Consider the following 21,374-nt stretch of genomic DNA (forward strand, 5'->3'; position numbering starts at 1 on the left):
TCAACTTCTACCGCCGCTTCATCAAGGACTACTCGCATATCGCCCGGCCTCTCTTCGACCTCACTTGCGCAAAGGAATGGCAGTGGAACGACTCCGCTCAATCCGCATTTCTTCGGATCAAAGAGCTGATCACTTCGGAACCTGTTCTTGTCTTTCCGAAGGAGGATTGGCCGTACCGGGTTGAAGCGGACTCGTCGGACTATGCTACGGGTGCAGTCTTGTCGCAACTGGATCCGGATGATGGTAAATGGCATCCTGTCGCATTTTACTCTAAAAGTCTACAGGCTGCGGAGCGGAACTACGAAATACACGACAAGGAGATGCTTTCAATCATCCGGGCGCTCGAAGAATGGCGGCACTACCTTGAAGGCGCAGAGACTCCGTTCGAGATCTGGACGGACCACAAGAACCTGGAGTACTTCATCAAGGCCCAGAAACTCAACCGCCGTCAGGCCCGCTGGTCGCTATACCTCTCCCGCTTCGACTTCACTCTCCAGCATCGTCCGGGTCGGACTATGGGTAAACCGGACGCTCTCTCGCGACGCTCGGATCACTCGGATGGTAAGGATGACAACAAGGATGTAGTGATGCTCAAGCCATCCTACTTTGCTGTCCGTGCCACGGGTGTCACTCTTGAAGGGGAGGAGAAGGATATCCTCACGGCTATCCGGACTGGAGTGCGAGATGCGAAGTTTGAAGATGCAGTGGCAAAGGTGGCGGAGGAGCTGAAGAAGACCCAGGGCAGTCGCAAGACAGTCCAAAGTGCGGAATGGTCCCAATCGGACGGACTCCTGATGTTCCGGGGTAAGATCTACGTTCCGGACTCACCGGATTTGCGTCGGACTATTGTAGCTCAGCACCACGACACCAAGGTCACAGGACACGCCGGCAGATGGAAGACCCTAGAGCTCATTTCGCGCAGCTACTGGTGGCCCAACATGTCCCGGTACGTCGGATCCTACACCCGCCATTGCGACCTCTGTCTCCGGACGAAGGCCCAAAGGCATCCGCCCATGGGTGAACTTCATCCGCTTCCCATTCTGGATGAACGCTGGGATCGCCTGAGTGTCGACTTCATCGTCGAGCTTCCGGAGTCCGATGGATTTGACGCTGTCATGAATGTGGTCGACTCCGTAAGCAAACACGCCCACTTCATTCCGACTCACACCACAGTGTCTGCCCTCGGATCCGCAAACTTGTACCTGCAGAACGTCTGGAAGCTGCATGGACTCCCTCGGTCTGTTGTGTCCGACCGGGGTCCGCAGTTCGTTGCAGAGTTCACCCGAGAAGTCTACCGGATGCTCGGAATCAAGCTGGCTGCCTCCACTGCGTACCACCCTCAGTCCGACGGACAGACGGAACGAACCAACCAGGAACTCGAGTCCTATCTCCGGATCTTCGTCGGAGAGCGTCAGGACGACTGGGCTCGCCTCCTACCTATGGCGGAGTTTGCGTACAACAACCGGGTCCACGCGTCAACTCAGCAGTCACCTTTCCTCCTAGATACTGGCCGACATCCTCGCCTCGGGTTCGAACCTCATCAGCCACCGTCTCGGATGGAGTCCGCAAACGAGTTTGTAGACCGGATGAAATCCGCAGTCGACGAGGCTCAGTCCGCATTGGTCAAGGCTCAGGACGACATGAAGCGCTACTACGATCAGCGTCGGACTCCCGCTCCGGAGTACCAACCGGGTGACAAGGTCTGGCTGGACTCGTCGGACATCAACCTTGCCCGACCCTCCCGGAAACTCGGACACGCACGACTTGGTCCTTACAAGGTCGTCCGGAAGGTTGGCAAGGCAGCGTACCGGCTCCAGCTCCCTCCGGGCTTATCCCGTCTCCATCCTGTCTTCCCTGTGGTCAAACTCTCTCCCTTCGTTCCGGACCCCATCCCAGGTAGACGCCCTGTCGCTCCACCACCTCCGCAGCTCGTTGACGGAGAAGAGGAGCATGAGGTAGAAGAGGTCCGAAATAGCAGACGGTTCGGTCGGGTCCTGAAGTATTTGGTGCGCTGGCGAGGCTATGGTATCGAGCACGACTCCTGGGAGCCCGCGAGCAACCTCCAGCATGCCGCCCGGAAGGTCAAGGACTTCCATGATCGTCACCCGGACGCAGTACGCGTACTCCGGACAAGTCCGATGAATCCGACGACTGCTCTACCTCTCCGGATGACTCCTGCAGCACTGGACCAGTCCTGGGAGCGTTGGCGCAGTCGGAAGGCTCCGGGCTCCGCACAGTCGTACTTCGACATCTTCTCGCAGCAATCCGGAGTTTCGGGATTGGTGAATTCATGGCGCGGCAGGCAGGAATCTTCGCGTCGGGTCGCCGCAACCTTGAAGGGGGGGTGATGTAAGGGGACACTCCTATTTTCTCTCCTTTCCTTCATTCCATGGACTCTTACCTACATTCCCTTCATTCCCCTTCGTTCCTTTTCGCTTCCTTTCCTTTCCACTTCCTTTCCACCCACTCCTTTCGCATCCGAGCTGTGTCCGGTGACTCCGGAGTCTTCCCGCACTTCGGACACTTCGGACTCGCTCGGACTTGTCTCGGACACTTCGGACTCGCTCGGACACTTCGGACTCGCTCGGACTCATCTATACTCTTCGGGGCTCGTCCGGGCTACCTCTATCCTTTTCCCCCACTTCATTACTCTTCGCCCTTACTTCCCCAAGTCGCTGGCACGACTCCTGTGCATTTACCCTCCACTTCATTATCACATGTTTCCTTGTACCTTGTGATATTTGTTCGGACTTGTGGCTGGTGTACTGTACAGTTATCCTGCATTCCTCTCACGCTACTACAGTATATACTTCGCTTCCTAGCATGGAGAATCCTTATCCTGTTCTCTTTGGATTCTCCCTCTGCTAGGTGAGCAGCCCTCTCATGTATTGTAGTTAGCCTTATTCACTATCTTTGGATTCTCCCTCTGCTAGGCCTGCGCTGTCGGCCATCTTGAGGTTGCCCTTACAGGGACGAAGGGAGAGAGTTTGACCACAGGGAAGACGGGGTGGAGACGGGATAAGCCCGGGGGGAGCTGGAGTCGATACGCCGCCTTGCCAACCTTCCGGACGACCTTGTAAGGACCGAGTCGTGCGTGTCCGAGTTTCCGGGAGGGTCGGGCAAGGTTGATGTCCGACGAGTCCAGCCAGACCTTGTCACCCGGTTGGTACTCCGGAGCGGGAGTCCGACGCTGATCGTAGTAGCGCTTCATGTCGTCCTGAGCCTTGACCAATGCGGACTGAGCCTCGTCGACTGCGGATTTCATCCGGTCTACAAACTCGTTTGCGGACTCCATCCGAGACGGTGGCTGATGAGGTTCGAACCCGAGGCGAGGATGTCGGCCAGTATCTAGGAGGAAAGGTGACTGCTGAGTTGACGCGTGGACCCGGTTGTTGTACGCAAACTCCGCCATAGGTAGGAGGCGAGCCCAGTCGTCCTGACGCTCTCCGACGAAGATCCGGAGATAGGACTCGAGTTCCTGGTTGGTTCGTTCCGTCTGTCCGTCGGACTGAGGGTGGTACGCAGTGGAGGCAGCCAGCTTGATTCCGAGCATCCGGTAGACTTCTCGGGTGAACTCTGCAACGAACTGCGGACCCCGGTCGGACACAACAGACCGAGGGAGTCCATGCAGCTTCCAGACGTTCTGCAGGTACAAGTTTGCGGATCCGAGGGCAGACACTGTGGTGTGAGTCGGAATGAAGTGGGCGTGTTTGCTTACGGAGTCGACCACATTCATGACAGCGTCAAATCCATCGGACTCCGGAAGCTCGACGATGAAGTCGACACTCAGGCGATCCCAGCGTTCATCCAGAATGGGAAGCGGATGAAGTTCACCCATGGGCGGATGCCTTTGGGCCTTCGTCCGGAGACAGAGGTCGCAATGGCGGGTGTAGGATCCGACGTACCGGGACATGTTGGGCCACCAGTAGCTGCGCGAAATGAGCTCTAGGGTCTTCCATCTGCCGGCGTGTCCTGTGACCTTGGTGTCGTGGTGCTGAGCTACAATAGTCCGACGCAAATCCGGTGAGTCCGGAACGTAGATCTTACCCCGGAACATCAGGAGTCCGTCCGATTGGGACCATTCCGCACTTTGGACTGTCTTGCGACTGCCCTGGGTCTTCTTCAGCTCCTCCGCCACCTTTGCCACTGCATCTTCAAACTTCGCATCTCGCACTCCAGTCCGGATAGCCGTGAGGATATCCTTCTCCTCCCCTTCAAGAGTGACACCCGTGGCACGGACAGCAAAGTAGGAAGGCTTGAGCATCACCACATCCTTGTTGTCATCCTTACCATCCGAATGATCCGAGCGTCGCGAGAGAGCGTCCGGTTTACCCATAGTCCGACCCGGACGATGCTGGAGAGTGAAGTCGAAGCGGGAGAGGTATAGCGACCAGCGGGCTTGACGGCGGTTGAGCTTCTGGGCCTTGATGAAGTACTCCAGGTTCTTGTGGTCCGTCCAGATCTCGAACGGAGTTTCTGCGCCTTCAAGGTAGTGCCGCCATTCTTCGAGCGCCCGGATGATTGAAAGCATCTCCTTGTCGTGTATTTCGTAGTTCCGCTCCGCAGCCTGTAGACTTTTAGAGTAAAATGCGACAGGATGCCATTTACCATCATCCGGATCCAGTTGCGACAAGACTGCACCCGTAGCATAGTCCGACGAGTCCGCTTCAACCCGGTACGGCCAATCCTCCTTCGGAAAGACAAGAACAGGTTCCGAAGTGATCAGCTCTTTGATCCGAAGAAATGCGGATTGAGCGGAGTCGTTCCACTGCCATTCCTTTGCGCAAGTGAGGTCGAAGAGAGGCCGGGCGATATGCGAGTAGTCCTTGATGAAGCGGCGGTAGAAGTTGACGAACCCAAGGAAGGATTGGAGTTCAGTCCGAGTCCGAGGGGTTGGCCAGTCCGCAACTCCGGAGACCTTCACGGGATCCATCTCGATCTTACCCTCGGAGATGACGACTCCGAGATACTCCACCTTGGTCTGCTCGAAATCGCACTTGTCCGCTCGGAGGAAGAGCTTGTTCCGCTGGAGGATCTCTAGGACACGCCTGAGGACCCGGCGATGCTCTTCGCGCGTCTTGGTGTAGATCAGAATGTCATCCAGATAGATAATGACCACACCTTCCGTAATGAGCTCCCGGAAGAGGTCATTCATCATGGTCTGGAAGGTGGATGGGCTATTCGTCAGTCCGAAGAACATCACCAACGGTTCGAAGAGTCCGCGCGTAGTCCGAAATGCGGCCTTCCACTCATCACCCTCCTTGATCCGGACATTGTTGAAGCCCCACCGGACGTCAAGCTTGGAGAAGTAGCAAGCATTCCGGAGTTTGTCCACCAAGTCCGAGATGAGCGGAAGTGGGTACCGATTCTTGACCGTCATGTTGTTGAGCTTCCGGTAGTCCTGGACCAAGCGGAGCGATCCGTCCTTCTTCTTAACAAAGAACACCGGGGCAGCCATGGGTGATTTGCTGGGGCGGATCCGACCAGTCCGGAGATTTTCTTCCAGGAATTCGTCCAGCTGTTTCTGCTCCGCCGGGGACAGTGGGTAGCACTTGGTAGAGGTCGGTTCCGCTCCGTCCAGTAGCTCAATGGCGTGATCCCACGGACGCGGCATGGGCAGTTCATCAAAGGACTCCTTTGTGAAGACGTCCTCGAATTCCTGGAGGAAGTCCGGGACTGCGCTGTTCCGAGGATCGTGGGGTTTGTTGCGCTGGAAAGCCAATGCGAGGCGCTGCAAGACTGTCTCCGAAGCCCAGACGTGTTCTTCCCGAAGACTCCGAAGGTACTCCGGAGTCGGAGGAGGAATAGCCACGAAGATATGGTCACCCCTCTCAAGTCCGGAGTCGTCCGGAGTTGTGACATTGTCATCCTCATCATCATCCTCGCAGTCCTGAAGCTCTGGGAGATCATGCGAGTGCAGTTCCTCAACCCTTGGCATCGGACCCGTACGACACTCCCGGAGCCGCACGGACTCCTTGCGTCGGGTCAGCTTGTCATGGCGGAACTCCTTCCGACAGGTGTCGCATCCGGACGGACAGCGGCTCATGGTCACCTCCTTTGTCTGCCAGTCAATCTCGGGGTTGTGCTTCCGAAGCCAGGTGTATCTGAGGATGATGTCCTGCCGTCCGATGTTAGTGACTGCGAAAAGCATCTGTTCTGTGTGATCCTTGAACCGGAGTACAAGGTCCACGACTTCGGAGATAGATCCGTTCTCATTTGGTGATCCGTCAACGTTGAAGACCGGAATCGGAGCGGACAGCTTGCGTCGGGTGAAACCATGGGCATCAGCAAAGCGCGGATGCATGAAGACTCCGGTGGCTCTGCAGTCCACCAGGGCCTGCAGGGTGCATCTGTGTTGTGTATCCGTGCTCTGCACTTCAACGGGTATATCTAGCGAAAGCTTGCCGGGCAGCGCGGAGATCTTATAGCTACTGGGTAGCCGCCGTTCCCACTGCGGGCGAAACCTTCGGAGTGTGCGGATTGTAACCGGAGTTGCTTGCTTAACGTCGGACGAATCATCGGAGTGATTGGAATCGTCTATTTCGTCTACACTAAGACAAGCAAATCGGTTATTTACCAACGAGGTCGCACTGATCACTCGTTGGTCCGGACAAAATCTGCCGTGTCCGATTCCTCAACCGGGGCCGTTCCCTCATCGTCTATTCCTTCCGAAGTCCCCGTACTTTCTACAACGTCGGCCGCGGTCAAGAGATCTTCAATGGCGGACATCCGCTCCTCGGTGGTCATGAACCGGACGTCGTACCGGAGTGGGCACTCGCAAGACATGTGACCGGGCTTGCCGCATCGGTAGCACAGCTGTGAGGTGGCAGGTCGGGAGCGGGTGTGGTCGACATCCATTGGGACACCGGGTGAGAGAGCCTTTGGAGGAGGCGGAAGTTGGAAGCGGGGTTGCAAAGGTGGGAGCTGAGTCCGAGGCGTGGGGAGTACACCCGCAGGAGTCCGAGCGACTCCGGAGCCGGCTGTTGGTCGGACGAGGGATCCGGAGTGTCCGGAGTTTCCGGAGTGCACGCCAAAGTGGAAGGACTGGTCGGCAGCACGGTTGTCAGCAACCCGCTGCGCTGCCTTGTACCATCCTTCGAAGTCATCCTCGTCCGGACAGTCTGCGGACTCGGCAACGCGGCTCTGGATGATGGAGTCCAGTCCGCGACGGAACTTCATCGTGATGTTGGAGCCCTCGGAGTATCCGGACTGGTCTACAAGGTCTCGGAACTCGTCAAGGTACTCCTGGAAAGTCCGACGCCCTTGGTGGTACCGGGTGGACTCCAGCTTGAGCATGGCGGCTTCGCGTTCCCGATCCGGAAGGAAGCGAGTCCGGAATTCGGTCGCGAAGGCGGCCCAGGATTCGAAGTACGGATCCTTCGGACTCCGGAGCACCATGTCCGCGTACTCCTTGGCGCGATCCTTCTGGAAGAAGGAGAGACACCAGAGGATTTTGGCCTGCTCGGTCGGGAAGTGGTCCGGACAGAGCTGGAAGTAGATGGAGCACGCATTGTAGAACGCGCGACCATCCTTGCGGTTTCCGTCAAAGATCGGGGGAGAGGCGGGCTTCAAACGGGAACGCGGGGTGATTTCGGATCGACTCGGGGCGTGCTGGGAGGCTTCAGTGCCCCTCAGCTTGGAGTCCGGAGTCGTTTTCGGAGTAGTCGGACGGGGTGTTAGGAGGAGTCCTTCAATTCGGGCGAGTGTATCCTGGATGGAGCTGATTTGGGTTTGGTGTTTGTACGTCTGAGCCCACAAGGTCTGCAAAGTCTCGGAGTCTGGTCCTGAAGCGACTGGCTCGGATGGCGGGATCTGGCTGGAGGCGCCCGGCATTTCGGAGTCGTCAGGGGAGCAAGGGATGGAGTTCCTTGGGTCCTCAGAGGTGGGTGGGAGTAGCAGGAGAGCGTCCGGAATGTCCGCAAAACCGGAGAGACGTCGAGAACGAGTCCGGAGTGGCGCAGGACGTTTTCCGTAGGGCTCTGGTGCCAGGATGGGAGATCCTGTTCTGCTGTAAGGGCAACCTCAAGATGGCCGACAGCGCAGGCCTAGCAGAGGGAGAATCCAAAGATAGTGAATAAGGCTAACTACAATACATGAGAGGGCTGCTCACCTAGCAGAGGGAGAATCCAAAGAGAACAGGATAAGGATTCTCCATGCTAGGAAGCGAAGTATATACTGTAGTAGCATGAGAGGAATGCAGGATAACTGTACAGTACACCAGCCACAAGTCCGAACAAATATCACAAGGTACAAGGAAACATGTGATAATGAAGTGGAGGGTAAATGCACAGGAGTCGTGCCAGCGACTTGGGGAAGTAAGGGCGAAGAGTAATGAAGTGGGGGAAAAGGATAGAGGTAGCCCGGACGAGCCCCGAAGAGTATAGATGAGTCCGAGCGAGTCCGAAGTGTCCGAGCGAGTCCGAAGTGTCCGAGCGAGTCCGAAGTGTCCGAGACAAGTCCGAGCGAGTCCGAAGTGTCCGAAGTGCGGGAAGACTCCGGAGTCACCGGACACGGCTCGGATGCGAAAGGAGTGGGTGGAAAGGAAGTGGAAAGGAAAGGAAGCGAAAAGGAACGAAGGGGAATGAAGGGAATGTAGGTAAGAGTCCATGGAATGAAGGAAAGGAGAGAAAATAGGAGTGTCCCCTTACAGTCCCGGATCCCATTCCGGGTAGACGCCCTGTCGCTCCGCCACCTCCGCAGCTCATTGACGGAGAAGAAGAGCACGAGGTAGAAGAGGTCCGGAACAGCAGACGGTTTGGTCGGGTCCTGAAGTATCTGGTATGCTGGCGAGGTTATGGCATTGAGCACGACTCCTGGGAGCCCGCGAGCAACCTCCAGCATGCTGCCCAGAAGGTCAAGGACTTCCATGATCGTCATCCGGACGCAGTGCGCTCACTCCGGACGAGTCCGACGAGTCCGATGACCCCTGCACCGCTCCGGATGACTCCTACAGCACTGGACCAGTCCTGGGAGCGTTGGCGCAGTCGGAAGGCTCCGGGCTCTGTGCAGTCGTACTTCGACATCTTCTCGCAGCAGTCCGGAGTTTCGGGGTTGGTGAATTCATGGCGCGGCAGGCAGGAATCTTCGCGTCGGGTCGCCGCAACCTTGAAGGGGGGGTGATGTAAGGGGACACTCCTATTTTCTCTCCTTTCCTTCATTCCATGGACTCTTACCTACATTTCCTTCGTTCCCCTTTGTTCCTTTTCGCTTCCTTTCCTTTCCACTTCCTTTCCGCCCACTCCTTTCACATCCGAGCCACGTCCGGTGACTCCGGAGTCTTCCCGCGCCTCGGACTCGCCTCGGACTCGCTTCGGACACCTCGGACTCGCTTTGGACACTTCGGACTCGCTCGGACTCGTAGATACACTCCGGGGCTCGTCCGGGCTACCTCTATCCTCCTTTCCCACTTCATTACTCCTTGTCCCCACTTCCCCAGGTCGCTGGCACGACTCCTGTACATTCCCCTTCCACTTCATTATCACATGCTTCCTTGTACCTTGTGATATTCGCTCGGACTTGTGGCTGGTGTACTGTACAGTTATCCTGCATTCCTCTCACGCTACTACAGTATATACTTCGCCTCCTAGCATGGAGAATCCTTATCCTGTTCTCTTTGGATTCTCCCTCTGCTAGGTGAGCAGCTCTCTCATGTATTGTAGTTAGTCTTACTCATATATTCTCCCTCTGCTAGGCCTGCGCTGTCAGCCATCTTGAGGTTGCCCTTACAACTATCAAGCGAATGCAATTTACTTTCAACGTTGATCAGGTGCATCTTTCGCTGACCGCATCACTGTAAAGCTCGATGCATGACAGATAGTGAGCTTGATGCTCACCTTGGCACAAGAGATTGCTTCGCATAAAACGGACTTGAACAAACGGGAATATGGGCTGGGATGCCATGCGAACACCCACCAAGGCAGCAATTGAATGTGAAGGCCGCCCCCAAGGAGCACGTTGCGCTCTCCCACATGTTCGGGTGAAGTTCACCTGAATGGCCGAACAACACCTGAACAACACCTGAACAACACCTGAACAGAATCCGAACATTGGCTGAATTTCTCCACCAAAACTCTTTTTTTTGGTTCAGATTTTGTTCAGGTCACCTGAATTGTTCACCTGAACATTTGGTGAATTCAGGTGAATTTGACAGGTAATGTTCACCTGAATGTTAGGTGAATTCAGGTGGAATACATTAGTACTGCTTCTTGTTGCAGGAATTCTTGAATAATGGCTCTTTGTAAGTGGGAAAACTGTTCAAAGAGGTCAACAATACTTCTTCCTAAGAATATCTTTTACTCTGAACACTGTTCTACTAACATATAGTATATTGTTACAGTGGGAAAATATCACCCAAAATAGAAGTTGTAGAGCCATCTTTTCCAACTCTGCTGGTATAGATAGCATTGTGAGAACTTGACTTATTAGTGAGAAAAATGTAAATTACTTGAAAAAACAGGGAAAGTTTTCAGTTTTCTTACTGTATAGACTGTTTAAGAGGTCTACTACATTTATCAGCAGTTGTTTTGTCAATGCTAAACACTCATTATGCTGAAGAAAGAGGTTCCTGACGTTTCCACAGTAACAAGAATTTTCCCATGGTCAGTATTAAACTTAGTGAATACTTTTGGGAAAGACCAAGATACTTTTTGTAGGGTATATCAACCTGGTTATGTGACTGTTTGTAGAATTCTCATGAGCTACTTTCATTGTTCTGCAGTAGTTGATAGAAATAGTAGAATCACATAGAAATGACACCATGGATGACAACCATATTGATGAGACCATATTCAGGTGTTGTTTGTATGTGGTTCAGATGATGTTTGGGTAATGTTCATGTAATGTTCAGATAATGTTCAGGTGATGTTCAGATGCTGCTCAGATGACATTCATCTGACATTCAGATAGAATTTGGATGATCTCTGTTCACCTGAACATCACCTGAACATCACCTGAACACCATCTGAACATAATCTGAACCTGAACAAAGGCTACAAACAGAATCTGAACATTACCTGAACATTTGGTGAAATTCACCTGAACAGTATCTGAACAATACCTGAATACCCGAACATCACCTGAACGTCAGATGAACATGTGGTGGACTGCAACATACACCCGTTCCCAGCCTGCCCGATTAGCTGGTGCGGCACATGCTGTTCAACAATGCGCTGTCTGGGGTGATCAGCTTCATCCCGTTCATGGGGGACATGCTGCTGGTGATCGTGAAAGCAAACTCACGGAACACGGCGCTGCTGGAGGAGTTCCTGCGTGTGCGGGGCAAGGAGTTCATCGCGATCTGGGTGGAGGGCGGGGACCTGGATAAGATCCAGAAAGAGGCGGCGAAAGCAGCAAGGAAGCATTGGGGTGGCAGCAAGAAGGGGAAGAGGCAGGGCGGTCAGAGGAGATCGTGCCCGGGGTTACAAAGCGCGACACGGCACAGGTGCAGCCGGGCGCAGGGTGTGTGCAGGGCGAGACAACTGGGGGAAACAGTCATTAGCCTGCTGCATCACTGACTCCTTCATGGCGCTGACGTCCCACATGTGTTTGTTTTTGTTTTTCTCATACAGGGCTGGCACCTGCTAGTGCGGCAAGCATGCCTGCCACGCCTGCCAGCAGCGGTGCGAACTCGAAGTTGGCATCCTCCAAGTTGGTTGGGAAGAAGGGGTTTGGGCTTACATGGGGGCGGAAGCAGGGCACGGCGGACGGGGAAGGGGAAGGGGGAAGGGAGGGAAGGAAAAGGAAAAGAAATAAGGAACAAAAATGACAAGGATATGCACGACTTTGCATTTGAACTTGCGTTAGAAGGGAGCCCGATGGCTCTTCAGCGTGTTCTCCATGCTGCATTGACGAGGTGAGTTGGCGGGGCGCAGTTGCATTGTACATTGGGACTTGCTTACATCGTTGTTGTAGGAAACAGTGACATGGGCGCAGAGGGGTGAAATGTGTCGAGTGTCGTCAACATTGGAGGTAAGACAAAAGGCTAACTAAAGGATAGACGGGTTAGAATGGAAGGAGCAAGGAGGAGGAACAAAACAGGGGGAATAGAATGGAATGTGAATGAAGGAACGAACAAAAGGAATAGTGAAGGAAATGAAGACGAACACAGTGGGATGGGAGAGAGAAGAGAGTGACAACAAAGCAAAAGGGAGGGCAAATAGTAGTTGTGAGAGATACATACCATTTATTCCTGGCTGCCCATTCCATCACGCTGACAATGCACTCGTTGTAGGTGATTGAGGTGTTCGCATTGGCGTCATCAAGAGCAGTCGCATGTGACACATTGTGTTGGCAATAGACACACTGTAGGTAACTGAAAATCCAAAATGTATCATCATGACTAGATAGGTTCTAAACAAACGGGTTTGATACTACTCACTTTGCATGCATGCATGCATGGCTGGTCAATGGAGACGGCAAGGCTGTTGGATGCTAGAGTGCATCTGGATGAGCGAGGGTTAATTGTGGAGTGGGGTGTGGAGTGATGTAGACAGCAGGAAGGTACACACAAGTTCAGTGTTTGCTTGTTCGTTGGTGTGTATTGATGGTGTTGGTCCTTTGTTCCTAGATTCATGTCCACATGAATGACTTGGTAGACGGTCCATGCTGTCTCTTACTCAATCAGTCCTGCATCAGGTCAACGATCTGGTATTCACTCACTTGCTCAGAAAGGCCTCTCTTGTTGTTGGATTACATACGCACTCAAGGCACTCGTCCATGGCCCTCTTCTACCTGGATTCTCGCCGTCAGACTGACTTGAGGTGCTTGAAACAGGCACAACTTGGATTGTGAGTTGTCCTGAACTCACAGAGGACACCATTGTTTGGGAGCACATTTGCACTGTCCTCAGATATTCATGCGCCACTCATACCTCACACTCTTCTTCCTGTCCACCATCTCCACCACTGACCCGGGCTTGGTGTGTCCACATATCTATGGCTATGTCTACATCTATTAACCACCCCGTCCCAACAACATCCCAGTTCTGGCTTCAACATGTGCAAGTTCACCGTCCATCATCTTCATTTCGCTGACTGTTGGCAACTTCCTCAGCGCCGGCACACTTGTTGACGCTGACAATGTGTACCAGTACTCAAGGCGCAGAGAACATGTCGGCATGCCGCTGTTCCTGAGTCAGTGGCATACCAGATGGGGTGTATAGCTTATGGTGTCTACAGTCTACGGGCTAGCATGTCTGCAAGATTGCCACTTGTTTCGTCAAGTTCATCACCACGGACATCGCACGCAACTACATCTATTCTGTGTGGACCAACCTGGTGAGTTTACTCTGGTTTTCCCAAAGAAACTGACGGCTGTGACTTACACAGTGAGCTAGTGTGTTGTCGAGCGCATGGGACACACAAGATGAGGTAGGGGCGCCGTTTGGGGGTGCTACGAGTTGGTTAGCAAGGTCCAAGTGCGTTGCAACAATTGAACTCACTATTGTGTCTGTTAGTCCGCTCTTGTGGCATCACTGTTCTCACCACACCATCATTTATGGCCGCTCCACCATCTCTTGTCTTCGTGCATGGTGATGGACAAGGCTAACTTTGTACCAAGTGGCTGTTTTCTTGGTGTCTTCTGCCTGGACTCTCTGGCATTACAACATGCAGCACCGTACGGATACCATGCAACCACCCCCGACATCATGAAGACTAAATGTTTCTACGCCATTTTACCTGTAGGAGTTAAAGGCACAACAATGCAGGTGAGTACGGGGTCATCTCAGGCAACAGTGACAACGACTTACCTTTGTGTAAGTGTAGGTAGCTACACAATTGGGAGTGGACGAGACAACGAGTTGGCAAGAACACACATGTCAAGTAGTAAGTAATGAAGCTAGTGTATCTGATCCTGCGCTATCACTGCTGCTGCACGTTGAATACAATATGTGTATGCACAGCTGGAACAGAGTGTTGATGACAAGAGAATCTGCATGTGTGCATGAAGTCTATGTGCCGGCATCCTGCCTGCCTACTTACAATCAATTTTGCAACCTGAAGAGTGAAGAGCCGAGACAGTTATGAGGAGGTATTAACATGCTCTTCAGGGATGAATAGGAGCTTTCCCCTGAACCCTTTCAGAATAGTGTTCGGCGCCAATGCCTGTGCATCTCCTCCACTCTGCAGTGGCTACATCCACTATGCTGAATCAATACAAGCCAATCCGTAAGCCCTTCCCTTCTTTTTTCCACCATTCCAATGGAGGATCCAGCGCCTACCAATGAAATTCAAGAATATATCACCTTTTTTTATCGGTGCCGTCTGAATGACGTAGAGATTGCAAAGGAGATGAAGGATCATTACAACCAGGATAAGTATGGCCTGAGGTGTGTTATTTTATCTGCTGTGATGTCTTATAATCACTTACACTTTTGCAGTGTCACCTCTGTGAAGTGTGTCCAAAAATCTTTGGGGCTGTTGAGTATGAGGCAGCAAAAGCATAATGTGGATTCCATCCAGAGGCAGATTGAAGAGACTTGTGCACGCTTCCCTACCCGTGGAATTGAGAACATCTGAAAGTCTTTGCACACTGACTATGGCATGTTTGTACCAAGGTGCTTCGCTATGAGTGTTCGCTTCTAAAACTTGCTAATCTGCGCTATCTTAGGCCCCTGATTGCCAAATTTCTCAAACAGACTGAGCCCAAGGCTGTCAAGCAACGCAAGGCCCATTGACTTGTCCGTAAGCGGTACTGGGCAGCTTGTGTGAACAATACTTGGTCTCAAGATCAACATGACAAATGGGGGTGTTTCGGTCTATGGCTTCATGCCTGTGTCAATGTATTCAGCGGCTACATAATTTGGATCAAGATCTGGTGGAATAACCAGAACCCACGGATTGTATGCAGCTGGTACATTGATGCTGCTCGCAAGCTTGGTGGTATGTACCTCTGAGGATGCAAGAACAATCACTTACCTGTATTGTAGCCATTCCGCTGGTGACCCAGAGTGATCCTGGCACGGAGAACTATGGTGTTGCTAACACACAGACTGTCATGCGCCACTTGATGGATCCTTCACTTGCAGATATCATGCAGCATTGATGGATGCATAAAAAACAAAACATCAAAGCCGAGATCGTGTGGTCACTGCCTCAACATGATTGGACCCCAGGATTTGAGGACACCCTAGACAAGGGAGTGAATCAAGGCTGGTATAAGGCTACTGATCCATTGGAGAGGTATAGTCACCCATCTTCATGTCGCTTGCAGGCTCTTTTATGTACTGATGCCATCTTCAGCTTGTTGTTTTGCTGGCTCACTATCCCTTGGCTTCAAGCTGAGCTTGACTCTTGGATAGTCATGCGCAACTTCAATGTGCCTCGTGCAGATAAGAACAAGGTGCTACCACATGGCGTACCAGAGATGGTCTACTCAAAACCGGAGTCCTTTGGTGTGCTTGACTTCAAGGTAAGTTATAGTCTGGGCCAGGTTTCTGTTGCCGTTCCCATGGCCATCACAGATACCTGTAAGCTCTGATTTAGTCGACCAAGCTGAGCAGGATCATGCTCCTCCTGGACATGAAGTGCAGGAGTTGGTTCTGCCAATCTTTGCTGCCCTTGTACATGAGCTTTACACAAAGCTAGGCAATCCTCCAGTCACCTCTGCATCGTTCTGGGATGTATACAAGACCATGCTCTGGGAATTTCGCAACACACCTACCTCCCTGTCCCATTCAATTGCTTCTGTCCTTACTGCATTCGACGCTTCAAAGCATGTTGCTCCTCCTGATCCAGAGAACCCTCTGTCAGAGAACATTGTCCCATTGTTGCCTGGACTAAAGAAGCTTCGAGCAGGAGACAACATGGTAGGAGAGCTGCCAGAGGGCTTCATGTACATTGGGGGCCTCTCAAAGCCAATCATCCCTCCTAGTATTGCAGAGGCGGCAGCAAAATTCACTATGGTGGCGCAGAAGGGCAAAACTAAGGGGTCAAAACAGGGGTCAAACAGTCGAACGAGTGCAAGCAGTCACAGTATAGCTTCAGAATACTCCAAGGCTTCATTTCATGCTGATTTTACACCTTCCAATAGTGATGGCTCTAGCGATGAGCTTGCCTTTTAGCAACAGTAGTGTACAATAAGTATGCTACAACAGCCAAATGATAGCTGTAACGTTCCTGATTGTATGATCGTACAACTGTATTGTTTTTAAATTAGTCAGCCTCGAATACCTGGTGCAAGAAAATCACTATCTTCAACTCAACTATTATGGCCGACTTCACTGAACTCAACCTCCACACAATTTGTGACCGATGCAATGTCATTTTTAAAAAGGAAGAACTGCAGTATGTTGTTGGTCAAGTCAAAGGAACAGGCCAACGACTTTGTCTTGTTTGCAAGCTCTACTACTCTGTGAAAGCAAACAATAGTGGCGAGTTTCTGCTATTGAACTGATGGCATTTACTGAATTAAACCCCCAGATAAAACACTGAGTGCATCTGAGTTGCAGAATATTGCGCAACAAGTTGCTAAAGGCCAGCATGGAGGTATGTAAGTGAGTTGCTATATTTCAATAACTACCTCTAAGTCATTTTAGATTCCAAGCTCAAGGTCCAAGCAGTGGGGCGGCCTTTTCATTCGCTTCAGGACATCCACACCCCTAGCTGCTCTATGAGACCACCTCTGGTTCCACAGCCGCAAGTCCTCACACCTGCCAGTATCAATGCTGGCTCGATGCTACCTTTTCCGAGGATCAGTTCCGATTTGTTCCCCCAATTTGTTGAATATCAGCAAGCACACACAAAGTTCAATGAACTTCGGGCTCACTTTGCAAAGCTGGCATATGCACATGGTGGCACAGGCAAGATCACTGTGAGTGTCTGCTTGGCTACTTGGATACCAGACAAAAAGAATGGCCTGAAACCCATCTCTGTGAGTAGGCAGCCATTCATGCATATGTTTCACCCTTTCTAAATTGGTGGCCATCTCAATAGGAGCCTCGGGACCTGCAGCATGTTTTGCCAGACATTGGAGTTGACGACTTGAAAAGCATGGCAATCATAGCCATCTGGGAGTCTTACTGCCAATGGTCCCATGATTATCCCATTTCCTTCAGCAGCCTTGGTCTTCGTGACGCTGACTGGCATGAACTTGTCCCTATTTGTAAGGGCAACCTCAAGATGGCCGACAGTGCAGGCCTAGCAGAGGGAGAATATATGAGTAAGACTAACTACAATACATGAGAGAGCTGCTCACCTAGCAGAGGGAGAATCCAAAGAGAACAGGATAAGGATTCTCCATGCTAGGAGGCGAAGTATATACTGTAGTAGCGTGAGAGGAATGCAGGATAACTGTACAGTACACCAGCCACAAGTCCGAGCGAATATCACAAGGTACAAGGAAGCATGTGATAATGAAGTGGAGGGTAAATGCACAGGAGTCGTGCCAGCGACTTGGGGAAGTAAGGGCAAAGGGTAACGAAGTGGGGAAAGAGGATAGAGGTAACCCGGACGAGCCCCAAAGAGTATAGATGAGTCCGAGCGAGTCCGAAGTGTCCAAAGCGAGTCCGAGGTGTCCGAAGCGAGTCCGAGCGAGTCCGAGGTGTCCGAAGCGAGTCCGAGCGAGTCCGAAGTGCGGGAAGACTCCGGAGTCACCGGACGTGGCTCGGATGCGAAAGGAGTGGGCAGAAAGGAAGTGGAAAGGAAAGGAAGCGAAAAGGAACAAAGGGGAACAAAGGAAATGTAGGTAAGAGTCCATGAGATGAAGAAAAGGAGAGGAAATAGGAGTGTCCCCTTACAGCACCTTTCAACATCCCCCAGATGCACTTTGTTGATGCAGCGCTGGCAAATTCTAATGAGGTGGACGGCGTCAAGAAGTCTTATCTCATTGAGGAGGTCATCGATGGGAAGTTCATCAAGTACATCAACAATGACAGCCCAGAGCTTCTTCCAATGGAGAATCTGGATCAGGAACGACGAGCAAAGTTCTTTGCCTTTGCTCAGCATGTTCAGTATTTCAAGACAGAGTCTGTTTTCATTTCTGATCTTCAAGGTAAGCATGTTGGCAATCAAGGAGGTGCTATTGTCCACTAACATGCCTCTCAGATGGTGATACTCTTCTCACTGACCCTCAAATCACAACCAATCCGTGAGTGGCTCTACCTTTCTTGCTTTTCAGCAAGTAGCTGAAACTCGAACAGCAGTATCACCAAAGGACAGATCTTTGTGTCTGGCAACCTGCCCAGCGCATTTACGAACTTCAAAAGGCTCCATACCTGCAACTATTTTTGCAAGTGGTATAAACTACACTCTCTGTTGCTTCCTTTCTCCAACTCTAAGTCCCATAGTAAGCAGCCTCTCTTTGTAGGATCTGTTGATTCACCAGATAAGATAGCTTAACTATGTATAGCTAAAATACAATACCAAAAGCCTTGTCTAGACCTACTTCTTAGCTACAAATGATAACAGAATGGCCTTTGAACAAAACGAAACGAACAAACAAAACCGAGTATCATTACTACAGTCACACCATGTCACAGTCACTCAGCTAGAATGGTGGGTGCGACTTACTTTGATCAGTAGTGCCAGCGGATTCAGTTTGATGATGCCAATCTGCTGTGTATATGTGTATCACACACACCCAGCACTGTTGGAGGCTTAACGGTCCATCCTGTGGCTCAAATTACATGCTCTATAGTCAATCCACGGTGCGGAGTTTGTTATTTGTCAATGTTTGTCTGGCTGGCGCTTCAAGGTTCCTGCTCAGTACGAAGCAAGGTCTGACTCTCATGATGAACAAGACACTGTGGGGTTTTTTTTAAAATCATCTTGCTACTTAACAGTATCACACTCCATACATCATATAAACTAATGCTATTGGTCCATCCAGTCATGGTTACATTTGACTGGCGACTCAAGTGAGTGCCATGTTTGTGCATGTTTGCCTCATGTAAGTGCACTCTCTACATACCAACCAGTGACTATGGCTTTGGTCAGCCACAATGGCCATGGATTCACTTTCTCTGCTTAGTGAGTCTATTCATGATTATTATAGACTGCCTGTATCATTCTTTGACCTTGCTGGTCCATCCCCCCTCTTAGAGCACCAACTTGTGCGATGATTTGAGCACTAGATATTTGTACATATTTGTACCTACTTCAGGAAGCGCGTGTCTAACTCGGGGGCCTTGTGCCAAGGAATAAACAACTCGGACCTTTCAAGCTGGTGAAGACCAGATCAGTCTTGCTTTCCATAGGTTTTAGGAGCCTGAATCATGACCTGGTTGGCCGACCATGTCTGACCTAGGTCATGACAACACTGGTTGCTGGGACCCAGAGCGGCCGAGTTACTTACCGTGGAGCGAAGGCTTGTTTACATGTGGCATATGCTGGGTTGCTGAATGGCATACAATAGAAGTTCTCCCTGCTGACACAGAGCAGTGTTTATCATCTTACATATCATATAACTCTGTGTGCCTCCATCGTTGCATGGCGGCTGCTGGCACAGATGGTTATGCAGCACCCAGGGGTGTTATCACCACACAGGAGTTGTGGACCCTGGCTAATGATGTATTTACAGTGAGACACGAGGATACAGGACACAGTACATATAAGGAGATGTACACAACTCGAGCCAATCAACCAAAACAAATCCTCATGGCATCAGCTGAAACCCTGACTAACTCTGCAACTTTTCTGTGTTTATGAGCCACATTTCCAGCGGGATTCTCGATCCCATATCCCCAGAGGTATTTGGTTGCATCGTTTGCAGAGAGGGCATCAATTGAAGCAAGATTTGTCAAATGGGGAAGATGAGCACCTGGCATTTCTCCGTTGTTGAAAGGTATAATTTTGTACTCTATAGCACCTTCAGACCATGAGCCGTTGAGCACCTGTTGTGGTGGTCATGAGGAGGGGGAGATTTCTGCAACGACAAAAGGGCTCACTTTGAGGGCTGATCAAGTGGCACTGTGGATTTCTAGCTTGAGTTGATTTTCCATATTGTCCATCTTCTGATTGAGTCAATTTTCCATGTCTATGTTAAGAGCCACACTTGCAAGGGCTCGGGATACGCGGACCCACCGGTGCGCGGTTCTACATAGAGGCGTGGAGGAGAACGAGGGGAGCAAGGATGTACGGGCTTGGCTTCAGCTACTGGCTGCGCCTCCCACACTCTTGCGTGCCCTGTATTTCCAGAGGGAGTCCTGCGCGGGTACTGAGGGTACGGGCAGAGGCGAGGGGATGCAACGGGAAGACCTCAATAGAGAGGCGAGGGTGCGAGTGCGGAAAGGAACTAATATTTGAACTGAGGTAACTGTATGTACAGTACAGGAATATATACTAGGGAACACGTGGCGTCCGCGCATTCACAAAACAGCAATGAGTCCGGTGGGAATAAGTACAGCATGCTCGAATATGTACAAGTCCATAGTCTGTGACATGTCCGTGTAGCCGTGTGTGTGCGTGGCCCAGGTCTGTAGCTGGAAATGCCTGTCATAGCCCCTAAGGGGCCTCCTGGACGCGCCTATAACAGTCTAGCAGCAATTGCGCAAATGCAGTGTTGGTGGGTGCTAATAAGTTCAACTTTTGATTTAGAGCATTATCCAAGCCAAAGAAGGAGAATAGATACCCGAAATATTGTTGTATCTGGCAAATGTGGCCAGCTGTATTGCTCACGCTTTCACATTCATAGCTTTGTCAATCTGAACATGCCGGGGATCATCTGCAGGGAGCCCTAGAACATTATACAGTATGTTTTGTGGGTGACTGTAACAGCAGAATTTGCGAACCAGTGAATGCATTGAGAACAGCTGCATGACGATGGGTGTTGCTGAAGTTGGTGGGGTTATGAAGGGGTTGAATCTCCACATATTGCTGGGCATCCATCCTCCCCTCAACCTCAACCATTCTCCCCATCCCATTCCATCCCATCACCCCCCAGACCATAATATTTTCACCCCCATGCTTGACAGTTCCTTCAACCTCCTGATCCTGCAAAGGTGCCCCCTTCTGTTTCCAAACCCATTTCCTACCATCTGACCCAAATTTGTTGATTTTAGTTTCATCTGACCACAATACCCTCTTGAAGTCCTCCACTGTCCAATCCCTGTCCTTTAAAGCCCAAGCAAGACATGCTTTCCGATGTTTGACCGATAGAAAGGGTTTTTTCTTCTTCACCACAGCCTTCATATTGTTTTTCTTGAGGACATTGCGCACAGTTTGTGTGGAGACAGGGTCACTGAGGACTTTGTTCAAGTTTCTGGTGACCTGAACAGCATTCTCAGCTTTTCCAGAGTTGATTTGGCTGATGATTGCCCTCTCATCAAGCTTCTTAGGACATCCACCCACCAGGTTTTCCTTATTAGGGATTACTTGGTGAGCTACCCTAGAGACAGTAGCTGCACTACAACCCATCTTGAGAGCAATCTTGACCTGAGA

General features: G+C 51.4%; 4 protein-coding genes across 4 annotated transcripts; all 4 read left to right on the forward strand.

Annotated features, from left to right (window-relative positions):
• Positions 1-11,150: 11,150 nt before the first annotated feature.
• On the forward strand, positions 11,151-11,939 carry PC9H_008334 (uncharacterized protein; the record flags this gene model as incomplete). The annotated part of the gene is made up of 2 exons (XM_036777848.1): positions 11,151-11,457; positions 11,911-11,939. The coding sequence occupies 2 exons, from the start codon at positions 11,151-11,153 to the stop codon at positions 11,937-11,939; spliced, it is 336 nt and encodes a 111-aa protein (XP_036629276.1).
• Positions 11,940-14,198: 2,259 nt separating this feature from the next.
• PC9H_008335 (uncharacterized protein) lies at positions 14,199-14,516 on the forward strand (the record flags this gene model as incomplete). Its single annotated transcript, XM_036777849.1, has 2 exons — positions 14,199-14,326; positions 14,378-14,516. The coding sequence occupies 2 exons, from the start codon at positions 14,199-14,201 to the stop codon at positions 14,514-14,516; spliced, it is 267 nt and encodes an 88-aa protein (XP_036629277.1).
• Positions 14,517-15,300: 784 nt separating this feature from the next.
• Positions 15,301-16,060, forward strand: PC9H_008336 (uncharacterized protein; the record flags this gene model as incomplete). The annotated part of the gene is made up of 2 exons (XM_036777850.1): positions 15,301-15,408; positions 15,461-16,060. 2 exons carry the CDS (start codon positions 15,301-15,303, stop codon positions 16,058-16,060), a joined length of 708 nt encoding a protein of 235 aa, XP_036629278.1.
• Positions 16,061-17,756: 1,696 nt separating this feature from the next.
• PC9H_008337 (uncharacterized protein) lies at positions 17,757-19,037 on the forward strand (the record flags this gene model as incomplete). The annotated part of the gene is made up of 5 exons (XM_036777851.1): positions 17,757-17,988; positions 18,042-18,084; positions 18,137-18,282; positions 18,826-18,853; positions 18,914-19,037. 5 exons carry the CDS (start codon positions 17,757-17,759, stop codon positions 19,035-19,037), a joined length of 573 nt encoding a protein of 190 aa, XP_036629279.1.
• Positions 19,038-21,374: the final 2,337 nt, after the last annotated feature.

This window comes from Pleurotus ostreatus, assembly GCF_014466165.1.
Source record: "Pleurotus ostreatus strain PC9 chromosome Unknown scaffold_6, whole genome shotgun sequence".
Taxonomy (NCBI): domain Eukaryota; kingdom Fungi; phylum Basidiomycota; class Agaricomycetes; order Agaricales; family Pleurotaceae; genus Pleurotus; species Pleurotus ostreatus.